Source organism: Parasteatoda tepidariorum, chromosome 1, assembly GCF_982258835.1.
Source record: "Parasteatoda tepidariorum strain Cologne lab strain chromosome 1, Ptep-v5.0, whole genome shotgun sequence".
Lineage (NCBI taxonomy): Eukaryota > Metazoa > Arthropoda > Arachnida > Araneae > Theridiidae > Parasteatoda > Parasteatoda tepidariorum.
In genome coordinates, this window is record NC_141755.1 from 11882721 (window position 1) to 11909385 (window position 26665).

The window sequence follows — 26665 nt, forward strand, 5'->3', positions numbered from 1 at the left end:
AACTCTCAGAATGTACTTAGATGACTTTCAACAGCTTTGTAAAGTTATTGGAAAGATTTGCTCTTCTGCAAAAATCATATGATTTCGAAGCTATGTGATAGTTTGAAATAAGAAATGCATCACAAGTATTTCTGAATCGTTAGGAAGGGAAAGTTTTATTTTTACGAGTGAACATTTATCAACTTAATTCTTGCTTAAAAGCATCGTTTTATAAAAGTGCTTTTTTCATTGGGTGTTTTTAAAAAGTACTTCATTTTCCCTTTCCGAAAATGAGATTTTTTTATTTACCATGTCGATTTCCGCCACGTATGCAAGAGCGTAGTTTTCACATTGTTCTATTCAACGTTTTCACAATTCAATCTAACACAAGTGCATTTCGGCGTACCCTCAGTCCGTAGCGTATGAAGGCGACAATCATTTTACATGTTTGATGAAATGTTTGCGGGTCAGCATCTGCGTATACTGAGCTGGGTTCTGTGAGATTCTTGCACTCTTATGTACAACTCTGCTGCAATTGGCAAAAGATTCCCAATTGCAGGTTTCATTTTCCACCCTCTGAAATCGAACCGAAAAATCTCTCCATCTTTTTATGGTGGTTAATATAATCAAGAAAAAAGTTTTTTCTTTTTATCAGAAGCTTAGTTATTTTATCATGATCATGTAAAGTCTTTGAAAACTATTTTACAATTTGTTAATGTATATAGTGCTTAAAAATATTCTTTTAGTGCTTAAAAAGTACTTAAAAGGTGCTTCTTTTTTTTGAAAGATTTGGCTACGCACCCTGAAAAAGCATTTAAATTGTACGAAACAATCTTTGGTAAATAAAGGCAACATTCAATAATAATTTTAAAAAAATCACACACAGATTTACGATTGCCAAACCATGGAAACAAAAACTTACACCACTATCTTTCGCCGTGATTTTAATATGTTTGGGAAGACGTCATGTCCGTTTTCTTGAATTATGACTCCGAACGAAGGGAGAATAAAGAAAATTCGAAGTGACCATTGTTCAGCACAAAGCACAGGCATTCAAAAATAAAAATAAAAATTATCATGGGGCGCATTCTTTTTTCCAAAAGGTCATTCCTTGGACACCGTCCAGATCTAAAGAAATAAACAAAGTCGATGACAGGATGTCGAACAAAAAGTTATTTTCTTCGCATAAATTTACAAGAACCAAATGTTTATTTCCTACCTATTGACTTGCTAGTTATTCTTAGATCTGTATCTTTTCGTTGATTTTTTTTTTTTTTTTCATATATATACATTTTTATCTATTCCCAAAACTCGCGTGAATTGTTGGGAGTTGAGAGGAGGTGGGGAGGGAGGAAAGGACCACACAAAAGTCCCTTTTCAACAATAAGAATACAAGAGATACTTCTTTTTTTTCTTTGTTGTTATTACTTTGCATTCTCTTGGCTTGGGAAGAGTCTTTTGTGGAGTGTTGGCAGCGACAAAAGTGTGGTCAATAGATTTTTTGTTGCCCCATCCCTATGTTTGCAGCAACGGATTTTGGGGTCCGTTATTATTCTACATATACGTATCTGGAATATTTGGAGGAGGATTTTGGACTCTGTTATCCATTTTCTGGCCTTTAGGATATGCGAATGTGATGCTTCAGAGGCAGTACCGAAAGAGACTGGTTGACTGTAAACTTTGTGAAATATTTGCAATATTTTCAATGTGAAAGCACGAAAATTTTTATACTTTTCGAAATAAATTTATAATCTTACTTAATAAAAAGATATTCTTAATATACTATTATAAAATGGAATTGTGCGTAAAAATGTTCCATAATCACCACCCTTGATTTATATTTTCTTACAATGATTACAAAATAGTATACATTTTAGGTTTTTCTTAATACAACAATATAAAAGGAAAAATTTCGGGTTTTCAGGAACTATTTGTTGGATTTCGCACAAATTTTGCATTTTGCCACTTAGAATTACATTCAATAAAATGATGTTCACTAGAGTATACCTTACAATTCTAGTCTCTTTTTTTTACTATTTTCAAATAAAATAATAAATATATACTGAAATATTTATTTTGCATGGAATTACCTTTGGATAAATGAATTTTATAACTGCATGCAAATGTTCCTTAATTCGATAAAAAAGTGCTCTAGATATGCTAAAAATAAAATCAAAATTAAGGGTCCAAGGTTTGGACCGCTCTCCTGACCGGACTATTGGGACCATTCTCAAATTGCGGCAATTGCAAATTATTTTGGAGGTCAGAAATACAAATGTGTCGAAAGCAAAAGCATGTTTATTCAGAGATAGTACGTTTTTGTGTCTGATTTCGTAACTTAAAATATCGTCTGCACTAACTTATTAACACATTTAAGGTTCTCCCCTCGAACCCTTACGATTGAGTCCTAGAACGTGAAGATCTGATCATTAGATCAAAAGTTATTCAGGGTGGTCTGTTCTTTATTTTCTGCACTGTACATAAAAATGTTCCGTAATCACCACCCTTAGTATTTATCATGTCGAAATAATGACAAAACAGTATACATATCGAGATCGCGTATGAAAAATACGAGAAAGCGAGTGAAAAATACAAAAACATGATCAATATCTAATGAATAAGGCGAGTGAAGAAAAATAGAGAAACTTGCCCAGCATGTTCGCTTAAAATTTTAAGTTCCATTATCCAATTTCTGTTTTTTAAGATACATATGAGAGAATACGAAGTTTCAAAGCTCCAGCGAAAAATATTAGATGGATGTAAAAATGGAAAATATTAGCATCATTTTCAATGCGAAAATACTGAAATTTTTATGCGTTTCATAATAAATGCTATACTCGTATTACTTGATTAAAAGCCTTATCAATTATATGATAAGTGAATATAAAATATCTAAATAATTTTTCTATATCTTATTACTCATTAAAACTGCTTTCTTAATATATCAGTGTAAAATGAGATTATACAAAATGTTCCACATCCTTGTCATAATGAAGTAATAAGCTATATACACATTAATAGGCACATTTTAATATTTAAGCTAGGAAAAAATACCTGAAGAATCATTAATGACAAAACTTGACCAATCATCAATGAGGAGAGAATCAAAAACATCGAAACTTGTTTGGTTGCCAAATCATACTGAGAAGAGGGGAAATTCTATTACTTAAATCACATTTAATGCAATCAAATAGTTTTTTATTTTTAATCCCAATATCCCCTTTCTTGATAGGGATTTATCAGGTTTTGGTAACGTTCTTATCCCCCCCCCACTTAAATCTTCATTTGCAACCAGTAATTAATATTTTAATGACAGCATTATTTTATTCTTAACGTGAATGAAAACGATGTATATTGTGAAACCCGCTTCATATACTCTGTATGAAATAATATCGTCTGCACTGAAATATCGGCTGCATTAATTAATTAGTATTTCTTAGGTCACCCCCTCGAACCATTAAGATGCAGTCCATAAACTTGAAGATCCGATCATTAGAAAAAAAGTTATTCAAAGTAGTCCGTTTTTTTTAAATTTTATTTTGCGTACTGTACGCACTTTGTTATTCAGTATACAACACAAAAATTTATAATTACAATAAGATATGATACACAAAATGTTCCGGAAAGTTATTTTTATGATGGAATATAGAACACGAATTATTAATTTACGATGTGAATATAAAAATAAGATTCATTATTGAGAAATATGAGATTAAAAACATCAAAACTTGTTTGATTGTCTTAGCAAACTTGAAGATGTTTCAAACCATCACCATCAAAGTGCCCTTTGCTTCGTTTGTGAATCAAGCGGCTTTTGATGTTTTTAAAAATGCTATTTGATAGTGATTCATCAGATTTCGATAGCTTTTTTTTCTTTTTTCGGTCTTTTAAATATTAATTATTATTTTTGATAAGGGCTTTAAATACGTACATTTAGAGGTGATTGCCCTCTTTACAACTATACACAGATGGCAGCAAGAGCGACGAAGGTCATTCAGGTAGTGGGGTTTTTATTAAAACACCCACGTACACATTGAGTCTCAACAAATTTAGAAATTCTGAATTTTGCTCAGTTTTCAGATCTGAGCTTATTGCGATTGAAAATGGCCTAAGACATGTTGAGAATATTGCTGAGCCTGACTTTAAGCATATATGGATACTGACGGATAGCAAATCTTCAATCCAACACCTTAGCAACTGGATGAATGTTGGAGACAGGGCTGCGGCTTCAATTTTGGGGATGCTCTTCAGGCTCTCTGCGAACTTTGGAGTACACTTCCAATGGATTCCATCACACGTTGGAATCAAAGGTAACGAGATGGCGGACTCACTGGCTAAAGATGCTTCTTTGGAACCTTTACAGCCAGATCTACCTCCCACTTTCAACGAGGTCTTTGCAGAGTGCAAAAAAAATTTTATGGACCTCTGGAGGGTTCCTCCTTCGCATAGTTGGTATTTCAGAAAACGACCTGGAAGTGCCTTGCTTTTTGAGGGACCTAGAAGCCAGCAGACTTGTTTATCTCGCTTTGCAAGTGGTTACTTGAGGTGTCTCTCGTATGTTCAGGGGCCACAGACTTTTGGACTTTGCACTAAATGTAGGACTGCTCAGGCTTCGCCCGAGCATATTCTAAACTGTATCGATTTTAAGATCGACGAGGTTTTTTCAAAACCTCATCTGTTTTTAGACTTCCTGGACATTTTTGGACTTATGGAATCGGTCTAATTGGGATGGACCTCTTGGGGATTAGAAACAACAACAGAGGTGATTGCCCAGTATATATAAGTTGTAAACACCAAAACATGCATTAAATTAGTTTTTTTTTTTTTTTTAATTTTTGTCTAATGGCAAGTACTGAACATATGTTCCTCACCTCGGAAGATGCCGGATGTGTTGCTTATTTCACGTTACCCAGTGGGCACCTGTGAACCTAAGTCACGGAGGCGAGCAACATTACCCACGCCACAGATACCCGTTCATAGGGCCACATTCACACAACAGAAGACAACACACAGAGAGAAACATCCATGCACAGAGCGGGATTCGAACCAGCAGCCATTGACTTCGCAGTCAGGCATGATAACCGCTCGGCCGCCTGGCCGATTTTTTTTTTAAACATTAAATAAGTATTTTGGACAAATACTAATAGTTGGCTAGGTTATAATTCTATTTCTTTTTTATTTCTCTAGGAGACTTCACCCCCCTGTTCACTCCTCTCAACAACCCCCAGTGGTTTTTCTCCCATTCATCAGTGGCTTTTTTTCCTTCAAAAATTTGTAAAAAAGATCATTTTGCGTATAAAATTTTTAAGTATTATACTTTTTGTAAGAACATTTTTTAATATGTTAATCGTAACAAAGCGATCGAATAGCTAAAATTGAAAATTAATCAACTGTACTTAAAAGAAAATAAGTAAATAAATAAAAATTAGAATTATGAATACAGAGTATGTGACTCAATAAGAAATGACAAATGATAAGTAATTTTACTTGTTACCAATATGCAACGATGACCTTATATTATATAACAGTTCGCATTATAAACAGTTTTTATCTCTCGTTAGTTTTTAAATTTTAACAAACAAATTAGAATTTCTAAAATAAGCTCATTCTAAGTTTATAAACAAAAATAGTTCTTTCAGCATGTTAAATTTCAACTCTTTAGATGTATTCCTAGCGCCCGAAACGTGATATATTTTCCAAGTTAAACTGCAGTGGCCAGTTAATTATATATTCCAGAAATAAATAATGAATATTAATAATATTTATTCCATCGTAATCCCTGTGTATTTTTTTCACACACCTTGATGATTTTTAATTTCCAAGTCTTACAGTTTTTGGGCTGCAAAACAACGCTGACGCTTAAGCTTAAAACAGCGTTAAGCGTTACCGCTTAACGTTAAAGCTAATGTTAACACTGCAACGTTAACGCTTAAAACAGCTGCTGTCCTTACGAATTTTTAATATAGGGAAAAAATCACCTGAATCAGTTTTTATCCCAATGTTGATTTTAGCTTTTAAAGAATAAAAAATAGTTTAAAAGTATGAAATAATTCAGGAGTATAGGCCAAAGATTTGCAGTTTGAATTTTTTTTTGTACATAAAATTAACTTCTTTGTAACATTTCTTCTGATCTCAAATGGCATTCATATATTTTATTTATCTTTAAAAAATACCATCTATAATTTAAAAGAAAAAAAAGCATTCCTTATAACTGTTATGAAAGTTTTTTTTTTTACTATAAGTAATTACTATGACTAGTATAAAAATTAAGTTAATACTGATGACAAAGAAATGAACGAAAGAGAGATTGATATTTTCTAATTCGTTGTGAGATAAGTAACTTAACAATATAAGGAAATATCTTAATTTGAAACCTTTATTTATTTTGATATATGAAAAATAATTAAAAATTCATTTTAAAATTTATGTGTAATGAGAATCAAATGTGCATTACGTGATCCAAAGAAATTCTCAAATGGAATTAGGAATAAATTTATCTATTCTCTGCAGAATTTTTAAAAGTTCAAATATTATTCTGTTGCAAAAATTCAGCTGCCACGAAATTATGCGATTTATTTATTTTTTTGGCTGCAAGAACTACAATTTTGCTCTCTTTATTGGGTGGCTAGAGAACTTCCTCAAATTTTACAATTTGAACTTTTCTTTTAGGCTTTTCTTTAGCTTTTTTTTTTGTATGAAATACTATGGAATTAAGAATAAATTTATGTGCTTTCTGCGGAATCTTTAAAATTCAACTATTTTGATGCAAAACTCAGCTGTCATGTAATTATGCTATTTATTTATTTTGTAGGTTACAAGAACTATAGCTTTTGATCTTGTAATTTCGATTTTGTCTTAAGTAATCACTGCTCTTGCTTAGGAACTTTGGTCCAGTTATTTTATTTCGTCGAATTTACATTGGGCATTATAAACTGAGGCAGACAGGGATGACTCAGGAAATAGAGCGCCCCTCTTCTAATAAGGCAACCCAGGTTCAAATCCCAACGGTTAACGCTCACTTTGCTCTTCATTCGGTCCAACCACAGTGTTGACATAAAATATCTCCAGAGCTAGACAAATCATGAGATGCAATCCCCTTTAAATTTAGCTTAATTAATAAGTAATCTTAATCGTGTAAGTTTTCCTCTATATTTAATGGAAATACGTGCAACTTTCATCGGAAGTGAGTTTCCCCATATTTGGAAATTCACTTGCCTTCTGCATTGATTTCAAAAGTAGAAGGCTACAGAATTTAACATTGATAGTCATAAATTGATAACGGATTGGCAGTTTAATATCAGTGATAAAATAAAATGTATCTAGGTTTATTGCTTCTATATGCATTTCTGTGTTGATATTACAAGTACAAGACTACGTAATTGAATATTGATACCGTCATTCGGGGCTACTTTGTGCAGGATTTCGCAGTTTTTGAACTTTGACATGTAAAAAAACTATGTTAATTCAAACTTTAGTAAAATTTATCGATATTATATTCATAACTGGACTCAGACGAGTGAATTTGATCAATATTGGCCTTATTTGTATGCAATATTTACGAGTAATAAGTCAAAACATACCTTGCACAAAGTAGCCCCAAAATGGGGCTACTTTGTGCAGCGATAGGAATTCAGTTTAATAATCATGATTTAGTAAAATATTGATATAAAATTGTTTAAAAAGTTAATTGTTCACATTTTTAAAGACAAAAACATCAAGATATGCAAAGATATTAGTTTAAAAATAACTTTCAGAGTTAAAAAACAATTTTTTTTAAAAAAATTTTTCATAAAAAGAATGTTTATTTCAAAGCATTTGAGTTTAAACAAAAGGAAACCATATGCATTTTTAAACATTGAAATGGATGAAATTTTAAAAATAATAATTATTACGTATTCATTAACATTTATAATATTGTTAAATTTGAACATAACATCCTTGAATGAACATGACAGAACTTGCTCTTCAGTTTCTGTCAAAATCGCCTGATGTCCTATAAAATATTATTTTTATGTGTTAAATCGTTTGATTAATTCATTAGAAAAATCTTCGTAGAAGAAAAATAATAGTTTTCCAGGAAGTTTCACGTGCTTTTTGTGAATTTTATTGCAGATAGTATTTCTGTGGATTTTGTACTTCCGAGCAGCTTCTGCACTCGACATACCACCAGCAACTGCTTGCAAACATTGTTGCAGCTTTTCTAAAGTGTAATCACGGTAATTTCTCGTTCCAGGTACTTTTTTATAACGTCTGACCATTTTTCTGACCAAAAAAAAACGAATGAAACTTTGCACAAAGTAGCCCCAAAGTGCATTTTTTTTTTTCATTTTCCGTTTATTTGTTATTAATTTTCAAATTTTTTTAACGCTAACATGATATAATTGTTTATTAATATATAAATAAAAAATTTTGCACTTACGGCAATTGTTTTATCAACGTCTTTGCATTTCACAGCTAAAGTTTCCACGCACACTTTTCGACATCCGACGTCCTCGGAAAGTTGTTGACATTTGGATGAACGAAACACACTCTGAGATTGTTTTAAAATTCGAAAAAAATGTTTGTAGTAATAGAAGAGACTTCTATCTTCAAATTCCACACATTTTTAACGTGAAATAAACATAATACTGAATAGAAGCACTTGAAAAATGCCAAATTCGAATTTGTACAAAGTAGCCCCCGCTGCACAATGTAGCCCCGAATGACGGTAGCCAAAAATTCAAAAAGGATTGACAGTTTAATGGCAGTGATAAAATAAAATGTATCTAGGATCCCCCTTCATTTGCGCAATTTTAACGATATGACATTGAATAAACTGACCATCAATTTTAAGAAAGAAATGACCATACAGAAATTAATGAAACATTTTCAGTTTATTGTAAGTTATTTTTCTTTACACTTGGTCTGCTACCAGCTAGAATTTTTAAAAATTTGTTTTATGCCCCAATGCAACACGATTATACGATATTTTTCGACATCATATTAAAAGGACTGGATTTTTAAAGAAAGCTGTTTTTAGACCACTGTTGGTATTACAAGGAATTGAACTTTTTTTTACTTTTTTACCTATTTGAACTTTTTTTTACGCATTCTCTTTGCGAATTCCCCCTCAACGCACCATCTCTCATGTTTATGGAGAACAAGATGTGCAGAGAAACATATTACAGGGGAAATAGGTAAGATGGGATAGTTATCGTTTTCTGGTTTAAACTGTAAAGAATTCCTAATCAAATTACTGTATAAAAAACCGGCACTTTGGATCATCAGCCATTAAATCTATTTTACCATTCCGTATCATTTTTTACCGTAAAATATTATGTAGTATTTTTAATTTAAATACTTCAATGATTTTACTGTAATTATTACTGTAAAAGTTATGGAATGTCAGATTTTTTGTTCCGTTACATGCTCCGGTGAAAATAGATTTTACGGTAAGTGCCGATGAGTACGGTAAGTGCCCTGGGTGCCGACTCTTTTTGACATAATTTGATCTGGAATTTTATATACAGTTCTTAGGAAAACTGATTTTGATACAATATTATTCGACCTAAATTTTATGAAATGAAATCAAAATAATAATCATAAAGTTATTGTTCGACTTTTTTATTTTTAAGACTGTCTTATCCCGGACTAAATTAAGCCATACTCTTTGAAAAATCAGAAAAAAATAAACTTTAGAGAGTTATTCGTTTTTTTCCTTTTTTATAATGTTTAACGGGTAGATGACTGTGTTACCCCAATAGCCAAGTTATTATAACGAAATTTAACCATCCAGTTATTTAGAAAAACTAGTTATTTGTTATGATGATATCCATTATAGCTGGTATAATTAATGTTAATTAAATACTTAATACGGTGGACCAAAAAAAATGAAATAAGAAAAAGGAGACAAGATAAAAAAAAAATGAGATAAGAATATAAACAAAAAAAGTCCTAAATAAATTAAGCAGGTAAAATAAATAAATAAAAAAAAACAAAATTTTATTTTGCCTGATAGCTATGCTATTAAATTCCCTTGAAAACGCAAGAACATAACAAGTCGTTTCGCGATCAACACCCTTAATATGAATTTTTAGAGTCCTTAGCCAAATTGAAGTCATAAAAATATATATAATAAAAAAGAAAAACGTTGCCGAAATTTTATGAATAAATATTGAGAAATATGAGGCAAAACCTGATTGATTGCCGGATGTAACACATGTGACTATTGCGTTGGCACTTTGGAAGATACTTGCTAAAAACACCTCCAAAGTTCTTCATGAACTCCAGCTGGTCTTCAAATATTTCATCTCCCTTTTTCCCTTATGATTCAACAGCTTTTGACAGTTTTTTTTTTCTTTTCTTTACCTTCCTCACATGAATATTAGTGATCCCTAATGTAAATACTTTTAGATTTATCTTTTGACACAGTCTCCAAAAATGTATTTTAAAAAAATTATGTCCAAACAAGACTTTAATGCCTGTTTAATTAGAGAATGCAGATAAGAATTAAAGGATGATAATTAAAAACACTTTCAGGTTTTTCCCCCGACTATGAATCAGGTTTGGGTCTATTATACCCTCAGCATCCTCAATAATGATTTCTCATTTTTTATTAGTGTTTTCTCTCTCTAAAATATTAATTTACCCAACTAATGTGCATATTTTTTCCCCTTCATTCTTGCTAAGGATTCTAATTGTAGATTCAGCTTGGACATAGCAGAACATCCGTCCAAACTTACTAGACACCTTCAATAGTTAACTATTCTGGTTTCCAAATATATCTGCTTAGAAAAAAAAAAACACCTACTCATAAAATGAGTCCAAAAATTTATAGTCGTAAAAATACAATAAATTGAATCATTTGAAGAGTTATTTGTTAATTGCAATATCTTTTTTTAATTTAATTGAATGGTTGCGACAGTGTGTTTAAATCGATCTCAATTTCTCCGGTCATATTAGTAGTACAAAGACATTCATTTACTTCGAATCATGGAATGATTCAAAGCAAAATACTTTCGCTTTCTTTTAGAACTTGAACAAATAACAAACCATTGAAAATGAAAAGGAGGAAAAACATATGGAAGACAGATAATGGAAGAAAAAAATCCACCACCCCTGCCTAACAAGAATTGTTGGCGACAAATATTTTACTCTTTTCATGTTGTCGGAGAGCCGTGGGAGGCCAACTGGCAATCGGTCAGTGAACAAAGCTTGAGCAAAGTGGAGGCGACAGGGGGTCCAAATATTGGCCCCATCCGATTCAAAAGAACCTTTCTTCCGTGTATTCAATGGAGTGTCCATATGCCTTGCCGTCTATTCTATTGAAGCAGAGAATCTTTTTTGTCGATTCTTTCTTTGGTGAGAGAGAATGATGATTGTGAATGAAGTGTCCATTGATTGTAAAAGAGTGAGAGTGAGAAATCTTGAGGACCAATGAAATACCCATTTACACTTGATTCTTAGTGATCGAGACGTTTTGTCTGATTCATTTAATGCCTAGTTCAATGAACTAAATAAACCAAAAAGTCTAAAAACATTTTAATGCTTTATTGACACACTGCGTTTGTTTTTTGTTTTTTTAAATCACACGACACAGAAGCAGAAACTATTAAAAAAAATACTTGAATAAAAGTTATGTATATTAAATTATGTTTTTATTTATTTGAAACAACCAGGATTACCCACCCTATTGTATTGCATACTCAGGAAGGCAGGTCATTTTGACCTTTGGCCAGCGGGTAGCTATTAAGGGATAAAGTATTCATTAAGACTTGGCTCTGCTGAAAATGAATAACTGATAACTTATAAAAGTTAAAGAAGAATTTTGAATTAGAATGCGCGCGCTACTTTTGCTCATCTTGACGCAAGCATAAGGGAATGCGAAGGGAACCTCCCGTATGCGAAAAAGTCTAGTAACATGTTAATGCTTTATTTATACACAAAGTTTTATTTCTCTCCTTTTTTTTTTTTTTTTTTTTTTAATCTCATGAAATAGAGGTGGTTAAACTACCGAAAAAATACTTCAATAAAAGCTTCGCAGAATAAATTATGTTTTTATTTATTTGAAACTTCCAAGATGGGAGTTTCTACGAATGCTAACCCCTTAATAGCTACCCATCCCATTGTATTATACTAACATGCTCTCTTAGTGTTTCATCCATCTGAGGGAAAAGTTTAACATCATAACTATAAAATTAAATAGTTTAATTTGTTAAAACGAGTTGAAGAGTGTCTTTATTAATAAAAAAATTCTGATTTCATCGTCTGAAACGATACAATTGTTATAGTCTGAAAAAAAGCAATCTTTCTGATAGAATTTTTAACCTTACTGTAAAATTTCATATTTTTGATTCACATTTTTTTCTCATCCATATTTCTGATTCACTAAATTTCTTCTTTTTTATTTTAAAAATATCTTCAATTACTAAAGAGGTAAAGATAGCACTACAACTATGCAATCCATCTTGAAAGAGTTACTATTTTAGATGAAAGGGCATTAAAGCAGCTCTTCGAAAGCTCTGTTGTTCCATGAAATTACAATTTTAGTAAAATCTATGCTATTTTCAGGACTTTCATGAGTTTTCAATAGTTATTCAAGAGCTATGGTGGCCCAGGGGATACCGCGTTCGTCTCCCAATTAGGTGACCCAGGTTCGATTCCCAGCGATGGCTGATCGATGCGAATTCCGCATCCGGATCGAACCGACCACTGTGATGACGCAAAGTGTCCTCAGTGGTAGGCAGATCATGGGTTAAAGTCCCCTTGCCATCAAACTAGTCACGGGTGATTTTCGTGGTTTTCCTCTCCGTGTAACGCAAATGAGAGTAGCTCTATCAAAAAGTCCTCAACGAAGATAAATTTCTCCCAAAACTTGATCAAGGAGTTCCCTTTTTTTTGGATTAGGTTCAAAATTACAGGGCTACAGAATTGAACATTGAGAGCCGTAAACTCAAATTTGAGTCGGCTGTTCAACGATGGTTATAAAATAAAATAAAGCAAACTACACAGTAAAAAATTACGGATATATCTGTACCGTAAGTGCATCATCCGTAAAATCTATTTTACCCTAAAATTCATTCTTACCGTAAAATAACACAGGCCTGCGATGAAAAAAATACAAGGGGTCTGATAGCTGAACTTAATGTATTTTTTGGTGCTGAAATGGAAAATAATAATGAAAAATGTCCATCACGTCACGTTTTTTAGAAAAATTCAATTTTACTGGAATTTTTATGAACATTTAGCATTAAAAAATTTTCATTTTTGAATTTCTTCCTTTCTTGACTGACCAGCATTCTACTTTGGTCAAATCTACAAAAGTACCCCTCTATCACTACTTCCTGCCACCGTCGCTCTCTCTGTAACAATCTCTCTCTACCAATAGCGTCGCGAGAATCCTTATCTAGGTCCGCTGACCTCATAGAAACACTAGCGAGCGTTATAGGGAGTCATTTTAAAATTTGCTTTTTTCTGTGGGTTTCGTGAAACATGGCTTTGAGTTCAAGACATTGTGAAAATTTCCCAGGTGGCTTTTGTTATACATGCGGCGAATATAGCGTAGTTAAAAATCGCATGAGGAGCATTACAAACTGTGTAAGACAACTTTACCTCGCATATTTTGACATGAAACTCGGAGATCAGGACAAATCTTGGGCACCTCATAAAGTTTGTGTGCAGTGTCTCAATGATCGACGCTTATGGCATCAAGGAAAGAAGACTGCTTTACGATTTGGAATTCCTATGATGTGGAGAGAGCCCCAAAACCACTTTGATGATTGTTATTTTTGTTCCTGCCATGTTCGTGGGTATAACCGAAAAAATCAAAGAATAATATCTAAACCTGGCTCTCGTCCTGAACGAAATAAAATATATCGACCACAGTTAGACCATTTGCGGTGATTTGAAAGTTATCTCCAATGCTTCTTGGTTAATAAGGGGGGTTTATAAAGTACCCATGTTTCATTTGTGAGTGGGACAGCCGTGACAAGACTCAACATTGGGTCAAAAAAGAATGGTCGAAAAGACAAAATCTCAACCCAGGCACCAAGAACGTCATTCGAAACAGCTTAGTTGATCCGAAAAGAGTATTGTTACCTTCGCTACATATAAAATTAGGTGAAATGAAGCAGTCTGTCATGGCTGTTCCAAAAGATGGCAATTGTTTCAAATACCTGTGCAAAAAGTTTTCATTTTTATCCCAAGCTAAGTTGAAAGAAGTGAATATTTGTTGGTCCAGATATCCGCAAACTCATGAAGAATAAAGAATTAGAGACTAACATGACAGAAACTGAAAAAGAAGCTTGGGTTGCTTTCAAAGATGTCGTCAGTAAATTTCTGGCTAATTACAAGGATCCTGATTATAAGGAAGTTGTAATGAAAATGCTGGACAAATTTAAGGCGTTGGGTTGCTCCATGAGTTTCAAAATGCATTTCCTTCACTCACATGTGGACTTTTTCCATGAAAATTTAGTAGCAGTTAGCGAAGAACAAGGGGAAAGGTTCCATCAAGAAATCAGAGATATTTAGCGTAAATATCAAGGAAGATGGGACAAGAACATGCTCGCTGACTACTGTTGGATGATAACTTGGGATAAACCTGAGATTAAGCATAAAAGAAGATCATCAAAAATAAGTTTCAGATGAAAACGAGCATATACTTAAATAGAAACTTTTCTCATTTGTTTTTTGCTTGTTTTATTTGTTTTGTTTTTTGTTTCAAACTTTCATATACACATACACAATATTTGTTATTCTTGGTTAATCATCAATTTTACGTAAGTTATCTCAATGAAAACAAATTAAAATGGTATGTTGGTGATTTTCTTGTAGAAACTGATGTAAAAAGTTTGAACACAAAGAACTTATTGTTTTTCTCTTGACCAGAGGTGACTTCTGCGATCTGGTAACAGTATTTTTTATTCATTTTAACCTATAAAAAATTAGCTGATAGCTCAAAAATCAATTTTCTTTCACAAGATTAAATTTTGCATAGATCAAAATGAATGAAGAGAACAGTTACCGGATAGTGCATGCAAAATTATTTAAGAGAATTCCTTTCCAAATAGGATTTTAGTCAAAACATTAATATCGATTTTATAAAAAATCCTGATGTGATTGGGGAAAATGAAGGTCATTTTCGAAATCAGCACATCAAATAACATATAAATCAACAATAACTTCTCTTGTATTTTTCAAAAAGTTCAATTTCGCAGGCTTGTGTAATTAACAGTAATTCTTACAGGGATTTTTTTTAATTGAAGTTTTTCAGTGATTTTACGGTAATTATTACTGTAAAAATTGCAGTTTTTTATTCCGTAACTTGTTCCAGTACTTTTTACAGTAATTTTTTATAATCTAGATTAAATTTTGCTGATATTTAGTCAGAGGGACCGCTATGACAATTATAAAAATAACGCAAAATGTCAACATGAGAATGAATATTGAAAAATATTAGGTAACAAAATTCTAAATGACTCGCAATATTCATTATTAAGTGACTGGTTTCAGGTGATATAAGTTTATTGCTCATAATCTAACTATAGCGTTGTTATGGTTTTACGTTATCCGATGGAACCTGAAAAAAACGGGTTGAGAAAAAACATGACAATGCTATTCTGAAAAAGCTCCTTGCAAAAACCCAAGGTGATTTTTTTCACTATTGCATTTAATTATTATACAAATCAGCACTAGATTTTAATTTTATAATAGAATGAAATACAAACTCTATACATCGAAGTATTTATACTTCCATTATTTGACTGCTGTTATTCTGTTGTTCTTTAAAATGTCGAAAGTGTGTTAATACAAAATGTTAATACAACAACGTGTTCATGATATTCCAGTTTAAACTATCCTAATTTCGATTACTTTTAATTATATTAAAAGATATTCATCTTAATTTGTGGCACTAGTAATACAACGTAGTTTTACTAAAAAAAAATATGTAACTATACTAAGTTTGTAATTAAAAAAAGGAGTTCTAATCCAATTTAAATGGAAACAACAAACTTATTATACAGACATGTGTATTACAACAAAAATTAGAGATTTTTTATCATTAAAAATAAATGATAAAATAATTATTATGAAGCAATAAAGAAGTTTTCATGCAATATTATTTAGAACTATCAGTTCACTCGTTTTGAGGAAATTTTGCTAACTACAAAAAGTACACCCTAAATTGTTATTTAAACTATTGAGATTTTCCTTCACTCGAAATAAATGACATAAAGTACTACATTAATTTTTGGAAAAAAATAGTAATAGTTCTCATTAAATTTTATGTAGGACAACTATATCACACTTTTAATGGACATCTTGCAGGATACAAAAGGTAAAAGCGATTTTCAGTCGTTAAAAATAAACAACATAAAATAACATAATTATAGTTGAGTAATAAAAAAGTTGTCTCCCCTCTCTTTCTCTATGTTTCTTTATACAGTTAATTTATACATTTGATTTATTACAAAAAATTTGAGCTTGCCTGTGTATTTAAAACTACATAGGTTCATCATCATTAATAAGTGGAACAAAATACTGTACTAATTGATGAATATTCGTAGTTGTTTTCGTACAATTTTATTTGAGTTACCAATATACTCTTTATTCGGATATGTAGTTTACTAAAAAAACTGGAGCTTACTTATGTATTTAGAGCTATAGATATTTCATGTCATTAAAAATACACAGCATAAAACAATATATAAGTTGTTGAATAATAAAAGAAGTTTCCTCTCAATTTTTTTGGATGGTTAAAAGGAAAGCTCACTCTTTATTCGAATGACTGCATACTACAAAAATAGAGAATATTTAAGTATTTCAACTATCATTTATGTTCATTTCGTCACGTCCTTTATCTGAGCCATGGGAAATAAATGACGTGAAATACTGTACTAATTGTATAATAACGAAAGTTTCCCTGAAATTTCATTTGAGACGCCCAGCTTACATTTTATTCGGACATTCAGCTTACTACAACAAATTTGTCCTTACTTAGATATCTAAACTTTAGAAATTTTCAGTCATTAAAATGAAGGCCCTAAAATAATTTGCTTTATTATTAAAGAATTAAAAAAAACTATTCATACAATATTCTAGGATTGATCACGTCACTCTTTATTTGGACATGTTGCTAAATACAAATAGCAGTGCTTACATGAACATATAACCCTTTGACACAGAACCCTTTGAAGTATATTTTTCTACTTTTTATAAATATTATTTTGTATAAATTAAGTATATTTTTTTTAAAAAATTATGTTATTTTGTATTTTATTATTTTGAATAAATTTAATCTTTTGTGTAAATTTAGATCAAAATAAGTGAAAAATAGTATATTTATTATTCTAGTAATTCATGGCTGTATGAAATACAGCATGAAACAGCTGTGTCTTTTTTTGCGTTAAAGGTGAAATCTTCTATACACACCTCCCTTCTAAACGATATTTTTTTGAAATCTGCACTTATTTGCAGTTATTTAGATCTAAGAGAGACAGTTATTCATAATTGAAATTTCTTTAATTTACAAAATCAATTTTTGATATCTTTTTGAATATGAATAAAAAAAATTTAAAACTATGTTTAACAATTTTTTTAGAAACTATCAGGCTATCTTTTATAGTTAAAAAAATAATAAGTTACATTTTTGATTGTAGTTAGAGCGTCGAATATATATATATATATTTATATATATATATATATATATATATATATATATATATATATATATATATATATATATATATATATATATATATATATATATATATATATATATATATATATATATATATATATATATATATATATATATATATATATATATATATATATATATATATATATATATATATATATATATATATATATATATATATATATATATATATATATATATATATATATATATATATATATATATATATATATATATATATATAATGAACACCGGTGTCCTACCTGCGTCACTGGGTTAAAGTATCTTTAGAGATTTATGGACATTGGAAATAAATGTTAGAAAAATGTATAGTAATTGCTGATGAACAAAAAAAATCCTCATACAACTTTGTAAAGGACATCTAGATTACTATAAAAAGTAGAATTTACATAGATCTTAAAACTATAGAAGCTTTCAGTCATTAAAAATAAAGGACATAAAACAGTATGTTAATTGCTAAAAAAAAATTAAAAAAATCTGCTATTTAATTCGGATCAATTATCATCCGTTTCGTACAGATATTTAGCTTAAAATGCAGATTTCTTTTTTTCTAAAAGTACTTCTATTTAAAAATAATCACTTATTCTTTTCACAAGAAAAATTTAATTAATTTTTATCTGTGTTGATTAGTTTCAGAAAGAGAAACGTATTTATTCCACTTTTTTTTCTTCTCAAGATTAAAATACGGAAATAAAAAAAAATCGACTATTTAATTCGAATCAATTATACGTTTTGTACAGATATTTAGCTTAAAATGCAGATATCTTTTTTCTAAACGTACTTCTATTTAAAAATAATTACTTATTCTTTTCACAAGAAAAATTTAATTAATTTTTATCTATGTTGATTAGTTATAGAAAGAGAAACGTATTTATTTCACTTTTTTTCTTCTCTCAACATTAAAATATGGGAATAAAAAAAATTCTACTATTTAATTCTGATCAATTATCATGCGTTTTGTACGGATATTTAGCCTAAAATGCAGATTTCTTTTTTTCTAAACGTACTTCTATTTTAAATAATCACTTATTCTTTTCACAAGAAAAATGTAATTAATTTTTATCTATGTTGATTAGTTATAGAAAGAGAAACGTATTTATTTCACTTTTTTTTTCTCTCAAGACTAAAATACGGGAATAACTAAGAAAAAATATTTAATATACTCTCTTTCTCCCGTCCATTGATGGCCATCAAAGCGTGTAACTGCTTTGTTAACTTCGCCACGCTCTTTTGAACTCTCTTCATCGCATGACGTTTCGACTTTTTTTTCTCAATTCTACCTTTCCTCAGAGCTATTTCGGGATTGGTCCACACTTCATCGACTCAGAACTTAAAACAAAAGACCATTACTTCAACGCATCTCTCATTGGCTCTCTGCAAACTCTCCGAGAATCCTCTTTCAGCATCTCTCCCCCCCCCCTCCCCTTTTACGACAATCAAGGTGCGAACACAATTCAATAAAAGCTCTGTATACTCAATGCAAACTACAAAGATCTTTCATCCAAAAACTGCCGTAATACTCATTCTTTGTTGTCTATTATCCGACTTTGGTGGATAAATATAAAGGAGATAACAGCAGATTAGAGTTTCGTAAATAAACGGGGAAAGAAAGAAAAGATTTTTTCGACCGGTGCACCTATTGTGGAACTGTGGAGGGAAGCAGATGGTTTGATTCCACCAATAGGAGGAAGGCGTGACGGAGAAATAGACCAATGAGAATTTGTGTGGGAATTCGCAAGATGCGAGCATTCCCTCCCTTTTGAATGTATCCCCCGTGTATCTATCTGAAGAACATCGTGGGGAAATCGGAAAAGTCAAAAGAGACTGATCCGGCTCCGGGGAAACACGTGGGAAATTGTGTCTCCACTGTTGATCGAACTTGATTGCGAAAACTTTGCGAACTGGATTTGTTTGAACTCTTTCCAGATTGTTTGCTTGAGCTTGAATGACAATTGAACTTAATTGATTGATTGTTTTTGCAACACTATATCAAAACGGACATATATTTAATTCAGTGTTTCATTCCTCAACTTTTGTTCGAGCAAAGTTTTCAACCGATATTTCACACTTCTTCAGATTTCTCTGAAAATTGAATTGTTGATTTTTAATATTGGATGAATAATCTATTCAAAATGGGTCAAATTACAGTTGTGAAGTAGAAGAAAACAGCACTGGTTCGTATTCAAGCACTAAAATATATTGCCTAATATGTCTAAAGACTGTTAGACGTCTATTGCTTTTTCTCGTCTACTGCAAAGCAAAAATATCTTTTATTGAACGATGTCTTGCAAAAACACTGGCGATCACGTTAAGAGGCCAATGAACGCTTTCATGGTATGGTCTCGTGGACAGCGACGCAAACTTGCACAAGAAAATCCAAAGATGCACAATTCAGAAATATCTAAACGCTTGGGAGCTGAATGGAAGCTCCTATCTGAAGCTGAGAAACGCCCTTTTATTGATGAAGCAAAGAGACTGAGAGCTCTGCACATGAAAGAGCATCCTGATTATAAATACCGGCCCAGAAGGAAACCAAAACCGCTGGTAAAGAAAGAGTCACCCTATCTTCCCATGGGTATGACTCATTCCTTTCCACCTCCTCTTGAACCTCTGACATCCCGGTACCCACATCTTGCGCATCATGCTTTAGAAAGTGAGAAGGCAGTGACCGCTAGAACTTTTCCACTCGCCCCCTTACCTTACGTTTATAGCTCCATGGACAGTGGCTTGAGCAAGATTCGATCCGATCTTGGATTAGTGAAACATAGGGACTTGACCGAGGGACCTATGGTTCCTCCACCTCCTCCTACAACTCTGTACAGCACAGCTAGTTCCCTACTGACTTCGTTGTCGCAGTCACATGCTGCCGCTTTCGGACCACCTTATAGCCTATGTGGCTGTGGACCTCCGACGTACTTTCCCACACCAGGGCCTTTGCCCTCCCATCACGAACTTAGACCTCCCTTTACGTACCTATTTGTGAAGCCAGAAGATAGATATCACCGGCATTCTAGTCCCCCAACATTGCCACCAAGTCCTATAGTATAGTGGTAAATATGATGACTTTTTTTTCTGTGACTAATAACTTATTAGACCTCTTTCTTTCCTTGTTATTTTCTAGACATTAGAAAATGAGGTTGTTTTTGTGATTGAATGAGTAATAAGCACAGCAGTAGATTTATTCATTATTGTTTATATTTTTTAAATTATTCTTTAACCTTTTGCATACGGTACAAAATGTTGTATCATCACATGTGGTCCACATGTTGTACCAGCCGTAAGAAAAAGGTTAAAATTTATAAAATGTCTTGTACTTAAAATAGAAATATGCCTGAAACCTTAAAGTTCTTATATAGATGTTCACTTGATAGCTGCTTACATTTGTATTCATATATCACAGTAATCACATGTACTTGATTAGAGTAAAAAAAGAGAAAAAAATTGAGAATTACGAGCTTAACTCTGTTTGGTTTTATTTATTTGATTCAAACTAAAACTCCTCTGAATATTTTAAATATTGTCTTATCTGAACTTTTATAAATGTTTGTTTCAAAATAATATATTCCATTGAATAAAGGATAATTGTGTGATCAATTTTGCTAGATAGATGCGAAATACTGAAAATAGTTAATTATAAAAAAGCAATTTAATGATCATTTTTAAATATTGTATTGATAAATATATTTATTTTTATTAATAAAAATGATAATTATAAAGTTTTAAGCTTCTTGTATTTTCAAAATGTATTCAAAGATTATAATTCATTATAGACTCAGAAGCTGTAATTTTTTAAGCAGTATAAACTGCATGTATTTTTTCATTCATTATTTCAATAATAGAAGTATACATTCATTTTTCAAATTATATGATTATCATGATAATTTGAACTCTTATTCTTTCTTAAAAATTTTAATGATTCAAGTTTTAGATTAGGATTTTAGTTAATTATCAAAGCAGAAAGCAATACTCAATAAAATATATTTCTCTAACGAATGAAACGGAGGAAAAATTTTTATTGTAATTTTAATTATTGTAATTGATTACATTAATCATATATTTATTTTCAGTATTATATTATTATGGTTATGATAATTTAAACTCTATTCTAAGAATATTCATTTTCAGTTTATAGAAAAAAAGGTTTTAATTTATCACTTTGAAAAACTGCACACTGTAAAATATTTACTGTGCTAAAACTAATTTTTCTTAAAACTGTGCGAAACTTGACTTGTGTACTTAAAATACTTGAAAATCCTTAATTGTTTCTTCATTTTTTTCAAATCTTGAATTATTTTAACATTTTTTTTTTTTTTTTTGTAATTCTGGAAGCAGTTAAATCAAGAAGATATTTTTCAAAAGAAAAGTACACGGAGAAAAAAATTCTGGTCAAATTATTGTGCTATATAATAATACCATTTCTGGTAAAAAAAAAAATATATATATATATATATATATATATATATATATATATATATATATATATATATATATATATATATATATATATATATATATATATATATATATATACGTATATTGGTAATAAAATCCAAACTATACGGTATTTATACCATTTATTTGGAAACTTTTCCATGCATATCCATTTATCAAAAATCCTAGTTTTCAAAATTATAATTTTTAATAACTCACATTTATCAAGAAATACAAAACTGAAAAGTAAACCTAACCGAATAAATAGCTTTTATGCCATGTGTTAAGGCATCATTATAAAATTACCAAATTTTACACTTACCAAATTTTATTGCATATTATAAAATCCTATTTTATTGTTAATTTTACCAAAGTGCTTCGGTAAAATTTACTGAGAATTTTGGTCCCTCCATCAAGCCAGAAATACGGTAAATTCGACCATATTATGGTAGTTCTGAACATACTTTTTTTTTCTCAGTGTACATTTATAATTATTATTATATTAGTTACGCTGTCTAGACTAAAAATATGAATTGATGTAATAAAAGACAACATAATTTAATTTTTAAGTTTAAAAAAAAATGCTTCGTACTTCAAAAAACATGCAAAGAGGCTATAAATAAATTTCTGTTTTGGAGTCTTATTACTGAAACTTATAAAGAGAAAAGCAACTGAACTTGATAATAAAATTTATCAGATCACAAGAAAAAAACTCTATGGAATTTTCATAAACTTTATTTTCGTAAAAAAATGCTATTTTTAAAAGTACGCAAGAGTCAAAGTGTAATTTGAAGCTTTATACAGAAAAAAGGTTGTTTTTTTTTTAAAGTTTTAAAAAAACTGTGTTAGCTTTTCTATATTCTTTTCCTTAGTTTTCTTACAAAAAAGGGATGATTTTAACGCTTTAAAATTTTTTTCATTAATTTGACTAACATTTTTCTCAATTTTTTACATGAAAAGTCTTTTTGGTATTCTTCTGCTTATTTTTTTTTAATATTTTTAAAACCCATGTAAAATTCCAAGTTGAATGAGTTTTAACACTACTGAGAATATATTTTAATACTGAATCTTAAAATCAATAATCATTCTTCTGTGAATATTTTTCCCTTTCCACTATTCAATAAAGAGTCACGACGTCGCTTTCCTATTATGTAAAAAATTACATGATCTGCAACCTGAGAATTAGCCATTAAATGTCAGAAAACTACCGTTTTTATGTCATTTTAAAAATTATCCACGAATGAAGAAGGAATGATTCGAATGCAGGGGAGGAGAGTGCAATTAGGAAGGCCTTATAAAAAGAATTTTGTCCATCTTTTACCCTGCCATTAATCATTAAGATTAGTGTTAATTTTGGTTAATAATGCAATTCGTTAATTACATTTAATGTTTGTTTTAATCATTAAATATATATATTAATAAAGTATAAAGGTAAACGCATTTTTAACACATTGTATTCTGTTCATGTTATAATAATAATCGTGATGACGAAGATTTATTCAAATCAGACAATTATTACTATATAAAATAAGAAATAATAAAATGGAAAAAAAGAAAAAAGAATGAGGATAATTCAAATTTTGTGTTCGTGTTTTAATAATGATCGTGTTGAAAAAGATTTATGTAAATCAGGCATTTATTAACATATGAAACAACACCAAAAATGAAATGAAAGAAAAAGATGAGGATAATTTTGATTTGAACTCGTTTAGAAATTTCCTGTATATAAATGAAGCATAATTGCATCTTTGCTTTCTTTCGATATTAAAAAAAAGATTAAATAATGATGATAAAATGCTTGTCGTAAGACAATTAAATTAAATATAGATAATAAGTACGCATGGGAGGGACCACAGGTACAAACACACATTTTGCGCAATATAAAATATCAATTTCCTTTGAAATACCCTAAAAATTTTCTAAACAAATAATTGATTTTTGAAATTAAATAAACACAAATTAATTCTGTTCATTACTGAATTGCTCTATTGCTCCATAAAAAAAAAACTATTGCATAAATACTCCTTGAAATGTTTCAAAGATTTTCAGCCTTATAGAATGGGCCCCACATTCTCTAATAATGTATGTTGTTCTCGCTAATGCATGAAAATATACTTACGTAAGTTAATCGATGAACGTAAGAAATATATGGTAAACGTAATATTTAAAAACTTTTGAAACTTATTTCTCTCATCTTGAAACATTTTAGAATTTAAACAATCATTATATATAACAAATATTCCGCTAAATATTTCTTTTTCTGACATGTATGCTCATTCAGTTTAAAGTTGTATTTTTTAGACTTCAGTCTATTTCTATTTTAAACCTTTTAAATTTGTTGCTATCTAATAAAATTCGACATTTAAATTTTTTAAATATTATATGTTAAATCAGTTTTCGTAGTTTTCGAATCCCACGAACTATTGCTAAGCAGAATAAATTTTTTATCATGTAAAATGCCTTTATATGCGATATTTTATTTTGCAGTGAAAATTGAAATTTAAAATTGTAAAATTATTACTAAATTCAGCATGTACTAAAGCGTTTGTTAAAAAAAAAATAAAATTGCGTTACTTCAGGATTTAAAAGGCTTTTGATTAAAATAACGCATGTCAGAAGACGTTTGGGGATTACAAATAATTTCGCTTCAATAGTTTGAAGGTTGTGTAAAACTTAAAGCTGATTATAATGTATTTCTTATAGAGAATACGATTACATAGGGTTTTTCTGTCCTTTTAAAATCAGGAAACAAAAGCTCTAAATTCATGCAGTTTTTCTTTGTAATAAAGTTACAGATATAATGAGTACATAAATTATTTTTTTTCTCGTTTTACTTCTAATTTCAAAGAATTGTGTCAGAAAATGTAATTTCAAATTATTTGTTTTGTATAACTGGCATTCATTTCTATTCATAAAATTATTTTCATATTTTGCAGATATTTAGAAAATTATTCGTTTTTGTTGTCATTAGAACAATTTTCTAATTTCTTTGACAATGATGTATTTATTACATTTGGTGCATTTGTTTAAAATTTAAAGATCTAGTTTGTTTTTTTTAAATTTCAAACATCAATAGAAATGATTCATTTAAATCTTTTTATAATATTTGTTTGAATTTAGTGCTGTTGACTCCGACATTTGTTTGGGCTTTCAATTTATCTATTTCAAAACTGGCATTCATTATTATCTTCGCCAAAATTGTTTTTTGTGATAAAAAAAAAAATCTTATGCTCTTTTCATTAAATTGAAAAGTATTATTCTGTTATTAATTTGGTATAAAAGGAAACAAGCTATTCATCAAAATTAGCTGGTTCTATTATTTATATTTATACATAAAAGAATACAAAACTTAAACATAAATCATTTTTTTTTTCATAAAATCTCTACAACTGAACACGATTCTTGATTTCCTTATAGAAATTAGTCTTATATAAGCACATTTCCTTGTAAAAATTAGCCGCTGAAAAATTAAAATGAAAAATTTAATTTTAAAGTTCTACAACTTCAGATTATGTATTTTATGACTAACTATGGAAGAATTTAAGACTTATTTTGCAGAACTGAATAATAAGCAGACTCTAAAGACTGCAGAAGACTAATAAAGAACTGAATGGCTTTTTGGGATTTGTATTTATATTTATACATTTCATTCTACATTATAACTTATGTTTCTACAATATTATTTTTCATTTCTATACAAAGTCTTGATTTCAATTTGCTTCCTTTATAATAATTAAATGTCTGACAGACATTTATTTTCAAAAGTTTGCTGATGTCTATTGTATTATTTTAGCATGAGAATTTATAAGAAAAAGCTCACGTTTACATTTGCATGAGAATAAAAATTAGTAAATCAATCTTATAAACAATGTGACTTCATAGCATTAAGATTTTTTATGTTAAAAGGAGTTTTTATATTTTTCAAAAAGTGAGAAAGGTAAAATTTGACGTGAAAAACACCTCATATTTTATAACATCCAAAAACATGAACAAAAGAAACTTAACATTATTTTTAGTACGGGTAACTTTTTTTTTTCAATTTTCTTTTTAAGTTGAGAAACATCTATAAATCAATTGTTAAAACTTGTAACAATTGAATGATTTTAGGCTATTTTTCAGCGCTGATAGCAAATTATTAGCGAAATAGCGGGAATTACCAAGTTAATTTATTTCGTGTAGGATTTCAGCTAAGTAAAATAAGGGGCATTGGTCCCAATTAATTATATCTAGTCTTAATTCTTAACCTAAAATAACAACTAAGACGTAACATAATATAACATGACGCATTTTTTTAGTTAAATTTTTAGTGACTGCCATGTTAAAAAAGGTCGATAAAAAATAATTTTAAATTTTTTTCATTTCAGTATTTCAAACTAGAAACCATTAAAATTGCTTTTGTTGAAATTTTCTCAAATTATAACTTACTTTATCACTTGGTCTATTTTTTTCATTAACTATGATGAATGAATATTTTCCTTTGGTGCTTTGTATTTTTCACGAAGTTATCCCGGTGCTCTTTCATCTGATTATACTGTTATCACATGTATTTAAGTTGTA

The 26665-nt window shown here is 30.0% G+C and overlaps 1 protein-coding gene and 1 long non-coding RNA gene across 3 annotated transcripts in view; one reads left to right on the forward strand and one right to left on the reverse strand.

Moving 5' to 3' along the window:
- Window positions 1–19087, reverse strand: part of LOC122269357 (uncharacterized) — a 53299-nt gene extending 34212 nt beyond the window's left edge. The window contains exon 1 of one of the 2 annotated variants that reach the window (XR_015432547.1): window positions 18841–19087. This is a non-coding gene — a long non-coding RNA (uncharacterized LOC122269357). Of the gene's footprint in view, window positions 1–901; window positions 1026–18840 lie in introns of those variants that run through there. The other variant, XR_015432548.1, reaches the window with a different exon arrangement.
- Window positions 19088–19180: 93 nt separating this feature from the next.
- On the forward strand, window positions 19181–22093 carry LOC107457229 (uncharacterized). The gene has a single exon (XM_016075339.4). It carries the CDS (start codon window positions 19958–19960, stop codon window positions 20723–20725), a length of 768 nt encoding a protein of 255 aa, XP_015930825.1. The 5' UTR covers window positions 19181–19957; the 3' UTR covers window positions 20726–22093.
- Window positions 22094–26665: the final 4572 nt, after the last annotated feature.